This window comes from Lingula anatina, chromosome 2 (genome assembly GCF_051362555.1).
Source record: "Lingula anatina isolate TDL-2025a chromosome 2, LinAna3.0, whole genome shotgun sequence".
NCBI lineage: Eukaryota > Metazoa > Brachiopoda > Lingulata > Lingulida > Lingulidae > Lingula > Lingula anatina.
Genome location: NC_141768.1, coordinates 7,575,554 through 7,589,605, shown reverse-complemented (window position 1 = coordinate 7,589,605; position 14,052 = coordinate 7,575,554). Strand labels below are relative to the sequence as shown.

The 14,052-nt window shown below is 35.9% G+C and overlaps 1 protein-coding gene across 7 annotated transcripts in view; it reads right to left on the bottom strand.

The window, feature by feature from the left end:
* Positions 1 to 13,912, bottom strand: part of LOC106172388 (uncharacterized) — an 80,605-nt gene extending 66,693 nt beyond the window's left edge. For 2 of the 7 annotated variants that reach the window (XM_087006623.1, XM_087006622.1), the window contains exons 1-7: positions 13,013 to 13,912; positions 4,360 to 4,837; positions 3,841 to 3,996; positions 3,344 to 3,461; positions 1,471 to 1,591; positions 698 to 852; positions 33 to 146 (exon numbers count right to left, since the gene is read on the bottom strand). In XM_087006623.1, the coding sequence (XP_086862749.1) occupies positions 33 to 146; positions 698 to 852; positions 1,471 to 1,591; positions 3,344 to 3,461; positions 3,841 to 3,996; positions 4,360 to 4,837; positions 13,013 to 13,337 (1,467 nt within the window). In that variant the 5' untranslated portion in view covers positions 13,338 to 13,912. The remainder of the gene's footprint in view (positions 1 to 32; positions 147 to 697; positions 853 to 1,470; positions 1,592 to 3,343; positions 3,462 to 3,840; positions 3,997 to 4,359; positions 4,838 to 13,012) is intronic. The other 5 variants (XM_087006621.1, XM_087006620.1, XM_087006618.1 and 2 more) reach the window with 3 other exon arrangements.
* Positions 13,913 to 14,052: the final 140 nt, after the last annotated feature.

The window sequence follows — 14,052 nt, the reverse complement described above, 5'->3', positions numbered from 1 at the left end:
GGCCTCTTACTACAAAATTATATTTTATATACCAGTTTAAATTCTTTTGCAAAGTTATCCACCCCCAGGTATTCCACATAGCTTGCAAATCCTTCATTAAGCCACAGGTCATCCCACCACAGTGGAGACACAAGGTTACCAAACCACTAGAAGGAAAATAATAATAAAATTTGCTTAGTTTTCTGTTCGTATATCAGAATATTGTTAGAAAACATAAGCAAATACTTATTCATAAAATGAACAGTTTTTCCTCATACTGACACTGTTTTTCTCCTAAGTATTTTTGGTATTTTTTTTACTTTCCATTCATGTTTAATGGAGTGTACTTAGAGTCTACATCTCATGTACAAACATTTGATATCTTTTTACCAAACGGTTTCAATAGATGCAGAACTAAAAAACTTTTTATGTAACACAATAGATCTCTTGACATTTCCTCCGTATTCTTCGAGTGTCAATTAACACAAATAAGCACAAAAGGCAGGGTTTAAGTTGCATTTTCTTACATAGTAACTTCTGTGATTTTTTCCCCCCAAAGATTTCAAGCATTTATTTTTTTACTTTCAGAGTACCATTTCACAAAAATGCATGTCGGCCAAGCATTATCCAAGATTTTCTTTTCAGTCAAATTCTATGCTGTCAAAATTCTTTTTCAGAGAATAAAAAATGTTGAACAACAAGGATCAAATTACAGTACCTGATGTGCTAGCTCATGAGACACAATGATGGCCACAGACTGCTTGTTGCCTAATGAGGACACAGCAGGGTCATAAAGCAGAGCCGTCTCCCTGTAAGTAATCAGACCCCAATTTTCCATGGCTCCAGCAGCAAAGTCTGGGATGGCTATCATGTCTAGATAGGACGAAAAAAGTTTGGCCATATAAATGGTACTTAATAAATGATGGTATATTGCATTATCAGATTTATCAAACTTTATGTCTGCCAAGTCTATTTTATCGTATCTATATATATATGTGTGAAAAAAAAACAACAACTGATTTTAAATTGTTTATTGCATATGTCAGTAATGCCCAAGTTTTTAGTAACAGAATCCATCCATTGCAAACAATTTTAAATGCCTGTTTTCAAAATCATAACCAGTTTATGTTTTGACTTTAGAACCTGTAGTGAGAAATGGCATAATTACTTTGATGAAAATTATATACTAAATTAAAAATATCCCCTCACACACCCATCCATCCTGAATAACAAAATTCCTGCACACCTCTTTTAAAACACCATATCACTCAACTGAGAATAGTCAGAGATCACCGGTGTGTAATGTTTTGATATACAATTTTATAATGTGAGCCGATCCACCATCAGGGATTCATTTTAATGAGGACTTATTTGTATTGGGTCTCTATTGATACAATTTTTTTCAAACTAATAATATAGAATTTTTTAATATTTATGTAATCAACAATCTTTGTAAAAAGTGTTAATACAAATACCCCTAAATTAACTTACCTTGCTTTGGCAAAGGATAAGGTACATCATAATAAGCTTCAAAATACTCCAGAATGGCAACTCCTGCCTCAAGGGCATACTGTGTTTGATTAATTGCCTCTGGTCTTGACCAAACTTTCACCTGTAAAAAACAATAAAAGAATCTTAGTAAATTGGCCAATTACAGTAGCTGTATACTTATACTTTTACTATACCTAAAAATATATTGTAGCTAGTTTGCTGTTCAGTTTTTTTCCAACAGCATTGCACAAACAAGGTACTTATGGTATACTAATGGTGTATAAACATACTTAAAAAATTCAGACAGCTACAATGTATATGTATCAAATTAGTCATTCATTTTTGCATCCAAAAGAAGGTAGTTAGTCATTGTATTTGGATCTTCTGTGCACCTCTTTTCAATATTTTGATAATTTATGGTTTAAACCAAATGTCAAAATGTATACTGAGTATCATTACCAACTCCATTAAGTGTTGAGCATTTAACACACTGTTTAATTTTATCACTCATGCACATTGTGTATATTAACTATTGGTATCACAAGAAAGTCAAAAAGTTATTGAGTCATCAGCCAATGTTAACCTGTCATGCTTACACCTCAACCATTGCACTACAGTAAAATGTACTCTGATCACTTTGCATGGTCACTTGACACTAGCTACTTGTGAAAGCTGCAGGTGTATTCCATCAATTAACATCCCCCAAAATTGGAAGTGTGGGTAACTTGCTGATTTTACCAACTGACAGGTGCTATTTACTTTGCACAGGTAGGAACAGTGTGACAAATAAACTACTTCATTTACTTTGTGAGGCATAAAATAAAAGTGACAGTGATGCCTCACAGTGTATACCTGTTACCTGTCTAATCTGGTAGTTCTGTTTCCAAGTCAGCTCTCAAAATTAATTTACATAATCATTAAAATATCTCATCAGTCTTATAAATCCAAGCAAAAGCTTAAAGGGGTTATTACAAAATATCATACAGATCACTTATACCAAGGAGTTACAACTGTTGTAACTCCTTGCTTAAACTAGATCCTGCAGTGCTGTCCATGTGTGAAACACAGGTGTGCAAGTTATAATCATGGTACATGAATTAGGGCCATAAATTCATTCTCTTGTTTTGTTTGCTGCATTGTTTCACCTGTGCTTTAACTGGAATTTGATCTAGAGTCCTTATGCTTAGAACTTGATATTTGTAGATAAGGTTTATCAGTCACTCTTATTTTGTTAATCTGTATTTCTATAAATTGCCAAGGAGGTGCTTAGTGGAAAACAATTAAACTTTGACCAATTAAAATGAATAAGTAAATTCATTCTCTTGTTTTGTTTGCTGCATTAATGTTTCCTGTGCTTGAACTGGATCTAGTGTCCTTATGCTTAGAACTTGATATTTGTAGATAAGGTTTATCAGTCACTCTTATTTTGTTAATCTGTATTTCTGTAAAATGCCAAGGAGGTGCTTAGTTGAAAAACAAACTTTGACCAATTAAAATGAATAAGTAAATTTATCCAGCATACTCCGGTGCAAATGTAAAGTAAATTTTATTGAATTAAAGATATTTTTGCCAAATTAAACTTGATGACAGTGCAAGTTATTTTCACAAAATATGTGAGTTAGATGATAAAGTAATTATCAAAATGTCATCCAAATTCTCCTTACAATACATAAAATTTCTGGACACTTTAAGTGTATTATTTAACTTGAAGGGGGACATTTAAAAAATTGCAGATAAAGTCTGTACTCTATGTATAAATGCCATCTGAATGTACATTGTACCAATTCTCTAAATGAAATAAAATATTCACAACTGTCATTGTAATGTGTTGTTTCAGAGAAGGTATATTTGTACTTCTATCCAACAACCTTACCACTGTTCCTTTGGTTGTATTTTTTTCTACAGATACAAAATCACAGACGACAAATGCAAGTAGGTATGTGGACATTTTAACTGTGGGCTCATAATGGTCTTCATACCAGCCATCAGCACTGGAATAGATAAAAATTCATGAATTATACATTTAATGGGGTAATGTTTAACATACTGATAGACATGAACCATGTCCAAAGTCAGGTAATCACTGATAAAGACCGATTACTGTTAAAAATATTGATCAAACAGATTCCAAAAATTCTTCTTTATAAGAATACTACTTTTCACATGTTAAATGTTTTTAAAAAATCTAAGGGTGTGGGCTTCACAAAATTAATTTCAGTGGCTGCTTTGGTGTATATTTTATCTCCGATTAAAAATTATCACAGGGGTAATAAATAAATTGCAAAAAACTGATATATTAATTGAGCATTTGATTAAGTCCATTTGTTAAGAAATAAACAAAAATATAATGCAAATAGTTGGAAAACTTACTTCAGCTCAGTTTTTGTTTGAGGCATATTAGACAAAGATTTCATATGGCCTTTCCTGACCAAAGTCACTTCAAAGACAGCTTTAAATGCAGGTTCATCAAAGCAGGGGAAAGCTTTCCTTGCATCTGTAGCCTGCATTTGGGTTGTAGCTATATAGCTACAAAGGAAGGAAAAATAAATTATAATAGCAACAATAAAATATTTCATTTTATCTACATGAACATCCACAAAGTATTCATATGGTCATAATTTGTTTTTTTTTTCGAGATTGTAATTATCCCAAATAAATATATCATGCAAAAGGGGAGCCAAATTGTTTTGTTAAGCCTTGTTCTTTGGGTCATAGTGAAGGGACTTGTATGTGTCAATATCTTTGGTTTTTAAGTAAGCTACTTGTAAATCTTGTTATCTTAAATAAATTTATTCAGCAATCTAGTCATTAATAACTAGTTAAAGCACTATTCAGTCATTCAAATTCATTCCTTTAAAATAATTATTATAATTTATATATATGCCATACACAGAGTTATTTCCACGTTTGTATTGGCTGAGATATAGGCCTTTTAAATCTGGTTTAAGAGGACCCTCAAACTCCATGTTCAGTGTATAATTCATCCCTGCTGAAAGGCTTGAGCGAAGGTGTAAAATAAAGAACTGCCTTGCTTCATCCACCTCGTAGTGACTGTAATCCACAACTCTGTTACCGTTTTGTTCCACTAAAGCAAGGGATGAATTCTTGATGGTCAGCTTATTAATATGAAGGGTGATATTGTTTGTGCTAACTTGGCAATGGATGAAAATTTCTACCGCTCCACTGAAAAGGAAATTTTCTGGATTGTCCCCATACATATCTGGCTGCAGTTTTAACTTGTAGTGCACAGGAATAAGACCAGTAGGTAACCGCACATCTGTTACTTTTTCTGGAGTCTTCGGTGTTGTTACACCAGGGTTGGCCATTGTTGTTCCAGGACTGCATGTTGGAAAGATACCAGCTTCACCTTAATATCAAAACATATGAAGTGATAGATATTTTAATGAAAAAAAGAACATTAAACTGTGATTGAAACATGTATTTCAAAATCCCTTACTATAATTCTTAGGCTTAAAAAAAAACATCAATTCTTAATTTCGCTTTTTGACTCCTATGTGTTTTGTCGAAGGCCAAAACAATGATTTCAGCTTTAAATTCCCCTTAAAATTGGGGTCTTTTCATTCCCAGACCATTACACCCCAACAATGCAGGAAAGTAACAGTACAAAGGAATAGTGATGCGGGGTAGTAATGATGCAGGGAGTAACACTTTGGGGTATAATGGGATGTACTAGTAACCTAAACCCGCTTAAATTAATTTTTGTACACCTTTCTAAACTGCTTTCTTTTCATATTTTCTTTTTCAAGGGAGAAACAGACAATCTTTGCCAAAATCTTTTCCAAAATTCATCTTTACTGCTTAAAAGGGAGCATATTTTCCAGTTATATTTTATACAGGTAAAGAGTCGCCTAAACCTCCGATTGTGAAGCACCATTCATTGCCCGAGGAGCTTAAAGACTGGGTTCCCATCCCTAGATCGATCTAGCAGGATCGCGGTCCATCTCCACCGGGTCCCTCGCTAAATTGCTTTCAGCCCAAGCGGCTTCGACGCCTGGGACGCCCACTAAAGCTGCTAAACGATAGTTAATTACCCCCTATCAGCCTCAGCAGGCGTGACAGACATCTAAGCCGCCCAAGTTAATTGCAATTAAGCGAGAATCCCCTCGGAGATACTTCGATCCAAAGTTAGTACGATAGGGTCTGGGAATGTAGGCCTACGTACCAGTATGTATTTAGGATATAGGACAAGCATTATTACCCTTTCAGTTGAACCCTAAAACGCACGTGGTCTTTGAGGCAAACGTTTCAAGCCTCCACTCAGATAGGTTTTCCAAGACAGACCCTTATACCACAGGGGCGGATTGAGGCGGTCTTCTGGGTCTTCCGGAAGACGGTCAAATTTCTAAGTTTACATTGATGAGTACCTAAATTTTTCTGTCGGAAGACGGTCAAAAATTTTAGATGGATCAACAAAGATAATGTGGAAGACTGTCAGAAAATATCTCTGGGTCCGCCCCTGTACCATAAAACATACACGTACATGTATGACACAAAGCGTTTTTTTGGGCCCCTGCATAGTTAAGCAGAAGCTTATACTTAAATGTATATATATAAATTTTTTGTCTAATAAGGATACATAGGCTACATCTAATATCAACACGCATTAATCAATAAAAAGCGGCATGTTTACTCTGAAAAACTTATAAGGTAGGCCTACAGTATAGTAGGCCTTGAAGAGGAAAACTACTTTATATGTCTACATACAGTATATTGTAAAGGTCTACTGGTTCTCTTTATTTTTATATAAAAAAGTTAGTCCATTCATCTTAATGATTAACTATTTTAATATACACGTAAACAAGATCCATGCTTTTAAATGTGCATTGTAAAAGGAACCCAAACCTGAACATTTCAGATTTCGAAGTGACACAAGGCAGATTTTTTTCTCTTTTATCTTTTAATGGTTTAAGATATTTCAAAGCAGCAAGTTTAAAAATCTCAGAATAAGACGCGATATGGTTCACATAACCTGATAATAGTTTTTACACGGACGTTTCAAATTCATGACATGTCAAACAGTTTTATAGCCGACTTTTCAGGGTTATTCAATGAGATCGGTAGTTAGGTCCTACATGCTAAAAAGGATAATCAATTTTCTTCAGTGAGGAAACGTGCATGATTTCTTTCTACGATGTGCAGAAAAAAATATTTAATTCTTTCCTTTTGAAGCATTAGCTCAAGGATCTTGACACAAATAATTACACGTAAATTACTGGCAAATTATAATTATTATTATTATTATTATTATTATTATTATTATTGTCTTATCTATTTACTAACATTGTTCTTATTGTTATCATTTCCCCCTTCTTCCATTTTCGAAGTCATCCTGATCCATTAATATAATTATTATCTGTTGGCAGCAGCCAAGCCCATAAAAGGAATTGTCTTGTTCGAATAGTTACATAGTCATTCGATAAACAAACAAGAATAGCCTCTTCATGTCTGTCGTCAGAACCTGTCACATATTAACAGAAGGCACAAACAAATGACTTATCCATAACATAGGGGAGTGGTTATCTGACAAAACAAACTGAGCACGACCGTCAACCGTGTTTTACTTTGTCACGCGCCTGTCAAGTCTCCATCATTTTTGGCTGAACCCCCTCGCGCATGGCGAGATCACCCTACCAAAGCCAAAACACCAAAGCAGTAGCTCGTCTCTATATACTCGGTATACAGGAAAGTCACCACAAATATCATTTTACGTTAGTTATATTGATACACCCTATTATCCCCATTATTAGGTGTTGCACGGGTTTACTGATTTATAAAAAAAATCGTAGATGGTGCAGGCAGTACTAGAATTAAGTTAAACTCTTAACTATTACAAAAACCGTATATATTTTTGTATTCGTCCTCTATGGAACTCAATGGCACCGTGAAATGCTTATGACAACTCACAGACAGTTAAATCAAATCAAGAAATATTTCCGAACTATTCGTCAAAAAATAAATAAATAAATAAATAAATAAATAAATAAATAAATAAATAAATAAATAAATAAATAAATAAAATAAAATAAAATAAAGAAATGAACTAATAAATCCCCGATACAAGGACCTGAAGCATTACGCAAGATAAATAGTGTAAGCAGTGATAAGAAAAATAATTGAGGAAATTGAGTAAAAATTTGTATATTTGTATGTGTATCCTTTTTGGGAGGTTTTTAGGTACGTGACAATAAAGAGTATAAAAAAAGCTACTTTCATGTTCTATCTTGTTGGTCTAATGGCTTTTAACATTTAAGTAGGTCATATTCGTTACATAAATGTATGTTTAACGAATTTTATACTCATCTGATGACTATTCTAATTGATACAAATGGCTAAGGGCTAAGAATCTAATCTCAATTACATTAAAAAATACCATGTTTAGCTTTCCATATTTTTACAGTCATCCACTTGATATTGAGTAGGCTAATAAATATAATGTCGTAAATCCTGAAATGCAGGCAACACTGAGATGCAAGAGCATTTTTTCTCGTTCTTCTGGCTTAATGGAATTTAGCAAAATTTTAGAAAAGCTAAGTTTGATAAAATTATTGGTGTCAATACACAAATGTCTCAAACCATTAATATTTGTTTTAAATCTGATAAAAGGAATAAAACGTAAAAGAGACAGAATTCTACTAAATATAGTCATAAATGTTTCGAGATTGCAGCACCAATTCAATGGTTAAAATATTAACACATCAGGCGTTCCTCTTAACGGCCATAAATATAGTTTAAACTTTTAACAATTTTTTGTACGAGAATGACGATACTGTTTAATGTGATATTAATTGCTTTGGATAACCTATAGGTGAAATTAGAGGGGCGTGTTTACAGCGCCTCTTTGAAGTGTTTAGTGTCCAAGAACAATGGGGGCATTTCAGCTTTGCTAAAGATGATGAAATATTCCAACAGAATATTGCATCTGCAATTTCAATAAGTTCAAACTTAGTCAACAGTAAGTTCAAACGTAGCTCAACAAGTCAACATGCACTATTTAATCAGCCCGTTAGTGTTTTATTAACTTCAAATTAAAGTATATTTGCTTTTTTTTTCGTTTGGGTTCCATCTGGTGATCAATTATAAAGATGAATTATCGGGACTTTATAAGTAAAAGCAAATATCATGTTCAAGAAAGCATGGATTAGCGATGAATGCCACAGTGACCTAAAAGGTATTGATGAATTATCTGGACTTTATAAGGAAAAGCAAATATCATGTTCAAGAAAGCATGGATTAGCGATGAATGCCACAGTGACCTAAAAGGTATTGATGAATTATCGGGACTTTATAAGGAAAAGCAAATATCATGTTCAAGGAAGCATACATTAGCGAGAAATGCCACATTGACCTAAAAGGGAATGTTTTGCCATGAGGAATTTCAGCACAATGTACCTCGTGTAACTGTCATAAACCCGGATGACGCCATCTGTTCTTTGAAATACCAATGTCGATGGATCCAAGTCTGAGATAATCTGACTCCTAGAGATTGCTTTCCCTCTACCAGGGCGACAGATTGATTTTTCACGAGATACTCACAGATATTGTCTTTAGATAAATAGTCATGTGATTCTCTGTCAAATTTGCCTGCAACCCTGGTAGAGGGTAGGCATTGCTCTGCGTTAAGTTTCTCGTTGACCACTGCCAGCTCGCTTACACCATAGTAGCAAGTACACCCCTACCATGACTTATATGGGCTGCGTCCTGTCGACCGAAGGCAGAAAATTGGTAAGTTACTTCTTACCAGCTGTTCTCCAAACCCTTACGCGTACATCACTACTCAGAACGCTTAACCTGCCTTCCTCAGAGAACAAAACCAATACCCAGTTGTTGGTTGGTGTCCATCCCAGAGTTCCGTATACCATCTGACTCGACGTAGACGGTTCCTGGTCTCCCTCTCACTAAGACGCCAGGCAGACCAGTCTTCTACAACTCATAGCCCCAATTTACACAATGATCAATTGCGTACATGTAGTTGTTATGTAATAGTAAAATTAAATCTATGGGTTCCCTTGTTGCAATGTACAAATATGCGTTAATACTTTTTTTTTTGCAATGGGAGTGTATATTAGAAACACCTGCCTACTAGGTAGTGATTTCATAGCATTGTAAGTCAACACTTCACGTAATCTTTCCGTACAAATTTAAGTTGTACTTTACACATTTATTTTGTAGTAAATATCAGATAGAGCTCTTATCAAATGCTGAGGGGCGGAATTGTGAATTAGCAGTCAGTGATCAGACGCTGTTTATTCTCCACAATCCACAAAATGATAAGACTCACAATACGTATAGTTAGCGACACAAATGAAACGCCCATTTATTTGCCGTATCAAATTAGGAACTTTTCTTACGTTAACAAACCGTTGTCTTAGAACAACGTTGCTGGTTTTGCAATCAATTCTCATTTGCTCGACTTGTACTTCCAAAATATCAATACGTCAAAATTTGCAGAGACTCATCATGGTGAAAGACGGCTTGAAATTTCAACCGATACTATACTGTTTCTGATATATGTACAAAGAACGGTGACTTGTAGGCCCATGAGGCCGGGTGATGTACTCATATCATATGTGGCGTTAATAAATAAATACTTACTATAATCGATGCTAAAAATCCCACACTGACATACTGAACTGGGTTGTGCATTTTGATTTGATTTTCTCTTTGATTAATGAAAAAATTAAATTAGGCATCAACTACCTAAAGTTCGACTTGTGTATATTAATGAATTTAACCAGAAAATAAACATAATAAACTATAGTAAGCCCCTCTTTTACGATACTGCGTCTAGACATGATCTTATACACTTTGAAAGCTCTTGCACATATGCATTTATTAAAACAATTGTAAAATTTCTGTGGAAAGTTTTTCTTATTTCAGATGTTTTTGCACAGTAACAAACTACATATATGTGCTCTTCTATTCGCATGCCCCCGCATATACACAAACGGCCCTCTCTGCGAATCTTAGAGCACCTTCCTTTCTCGATTTCTAAATTATGCGCAGACAGTCTCAACCTCGCTGTGGCAAATAGATCGTGTTCTTGCACTGTACCATTGTAAATTTCATGCACTATCAGTTCTGGGATTATATAATTATACAACTTATTCTCTTCCCACTGCTGATCGATTGACTGATTTACGTCTTTGGGTGTCGGTATTACAGCCATTAACACATGAAAGTATCTACTAGTACAACCAGTGGCGGATTTAGGGGTTCCTGACCCCCCCCCCCTTCGATTTCTGAAAAAAATCATAACAATGGTCCCCTCTTGAAATTAGAATTTTGACTCGCTGAATCATAGTTCTAAATCGTACTAAATGGTTCGCCCTCTAAAATACCAAAAATTTTCGGGGCTCTTCAGCGGACCTCCAGCCCCACGCCAAGGGGGGGGGGGGGGGGGGGGGGGGGGGTAGGGGGGCCAACTTCGCATCCGCTGACACCCCCTTCAAATAACCCTGGATCCACCAATGACAAACTTTTTTTGTGCAACGACATAACCATTATATGACATTGAAGGGGTCGTCTATCATATCTGTCATTTAAGATCTAGAAATAAAACAATTATGAACACGATGGACTCTTGCTTATAACGACTTTACAGCGAATTCTTATAATGCTAAATCGTTAGGGGTGAAAAAACGCACTCCTAGGGAGCATTCACATCGAGAAGAGCCGAGGTCTAATAAGACCACGACCTAAATATGGCGGACCTACATCAAAGGAAAACCGCTTAATCCTGTAATGGTCTCTCCGTCTCTCACACGGCTCCCCACGCGTCGTCCCTCGACCGGTTGAATTGAGCCGAGATTTAATTAGTGTGCCCCTGCAGGGACGACGCGCGGGGAGGCGTGTGAGAGGCGGAGAGACCATTAATGGATTAAGCGGCCTTCCTTTTATATAGGTCCGCCATATTTAGGTCGCAGCCTAACAAGATCTCGGCTCTTCTCAATGTGAATTCTCCCCTACAATAAAAATTAAGAACATCTATATGTTAGACACGTGCTGCCTTCTCTTTGCCGCATATATATGCCTCACAACCGTACAATAATGAGGACAGTAAAACACACTTCATGCCTTAACGTTTTACCCAGAAGGGGATGTCGTTATTTTTTAATGAATGACCCAAATTTCAACAATTGTGACTTCGCTAATAACACGGACTTTAATTGACGTTTTTTTTTGTTTTTTTTTAAATTTTTTCCTTCCTGGTTGAATAGAATCCCCAGGTAAGTCATACTTGTTATAGTAAGTTATACAATTAACTGTCCTAAGCACTGATGCAATCAATCATTCCTGTCTTTTTCTCTCCATTTATCACCAAATTTTTTTTTCATTTATTTCTATTTCTAAATGCACAAAGAAGTCCTCTAACATTTGTAGCATTCGGATGCCATCGTATCATCCATTTATGATAATTATTAATAATTATCAGTAATTTCTGCAATCGTTTGTGTGCACTTTTAAAACAAAACTATCAACCTGCATACAATTCATACACTTTGGAAACATTGAATATTCTGTGTATATGGGTCAGGCACAAAGGGGCTTATTGTACACATGTATGTGTGCGTGCTTGCGTTTTCTACATGCGAACATGAGACTAGGATCATTCCTTTGACGATTATTTTAAAACCTACCTTTACAAAAAATATCTTATTGATAAAAGGGTATTTTGGCCTATTTGCCACGACACATTTCTCAATCTGCAAGTTTGCGTGTAAAAATATCTCCCCTCACCTGACAAATTTTTGGTCAGGAAAACATACGCCAAAAGATAAATGCAACGGGAAACAAAATTTCTAGCGAATGATCACGAGGTTCTCGTTTCGTGTCACCTAAACATCAACACACCTGAATAGCTGCACCTCTTTTTTATCTGTTTTTTTTTTTTTTTTTTTTTTTTTTTTTTTTTTTTTTTTGTGGCTGCTATACATAGATAGCTAAACTGCAAATACTGACGTTGTCTTGGCCTAAGAACAAATTCTCGGTATATAAACCGGCTATCATCCAGGACACCAGGCTGGATTCGCAAGGCAGCCGATACACCGTCTAACACTAATTCAAATAAAAGACGTAGATTCAATGTTTTCGGGAGTCGGAAGACTACACCAGTACAGCCACATCTTAGTTTTACAAATCGAATTTTTAGCAGCAATAATTCAATTACACGGGGCACATCCTGGAATCTTACGACACGGCCCAATTGGGGACCGGCTACTATCAGGGGCCTCCAAAATATTCTACAGAATTAAAGTGCGGACCGATACAATAATTCTTTTACAGACAACTAGTGGCCCCTATGGTCAGAGAGTACCAATAAGGTATGCTTAAACAAACATGGATAATATTATCTAGATCGAACTTTCCTACAACTGCGCAGATATGCGAAAGCGAGAAATCGAGACACAAAATCATAATTTTTCCCTCTACTACCTAAACCTCCCATCGACTTCTTACATTATCAATATCTTACTTTTATTCATCAAAGATAAATGGTTTTTAAAAAGTAAATTTTGCTTACAGTTTGCGATACATTGCTTCGTATCTGGATCTAACGTTGTTTCTGTAATAGGGGGCGGTGACGTTTTCGATGTTACTCCTATTTGTCTGTCATTATCCCCTCCATTTCCGTCAGTTCCTGTGCCACAGTTACACACTACTCTATCGCCAGCGAAATGCACTATCAACCCAACCCCTACCGTGATGGCAATGGCCAGAAACACCAGAATAATCCCAGAAACGACACTGACGTGGCATCCTTTCGATTTCCTCGATCCGTTGAACAGAAAACTCTCAGAGGAACCAATTGTGCCGGGGTCATGAAATTCGAACTTATCCCTCGCCATGGCCACCCAAAGAAACTTTTCTTTGTACGTGTTCCGTGGCAGTGGCCCGTCCCGCGTGCCGGTGTTGGTGGTATCAGTACGCTTTTGACGCCCTCCAATAATACGGGACCAGTTACCTATCCAATAGACTGACGTGATAAGAATACACAACTTGAGGGACGAGAGGGTGATAAAGAACAACAATGTGACCTCATCATCATCCAGGAATTAAACCTTTCCTTTCGTAACCTCCATTTAACAAGTCACCCAAAATGTAACAAAAAAAATTTATACTTGTATAGCCATTAAAATTTTACGAGACTTTTAAATGTTTAATCATGGGTTATAAACAGCTCTTCACCAGGGTACAGAGTATCTCGACAGCTTGGTAAATATTGGCATGGCGCATAAGCTGAATAACAAATTGAAGACGTCCAACAAGAAAAGGAGAATCCAGATAACGAAGAGATAACACATAGCCAATATTTGCAACAGGCTCAAATTATGTTCGCCTTTTAAAATAGGACATTCAAGTTGGATGGTACTTTTATCTCCTCGTGAAGAAGGAGAACGGTATGGTTAGCAAAGATGTGAAAGCAATCACAATTCAGGTTTTTCGAGATTAGAACTCCGTGCCAGTTGTGAGGTTGATAATATTTCTTTCAAAATCATTTTCGATCGTTTAGTCATATCGGTTTTCTGTCATTAAGGCATGGTTAATTTATCGCCACTTTTC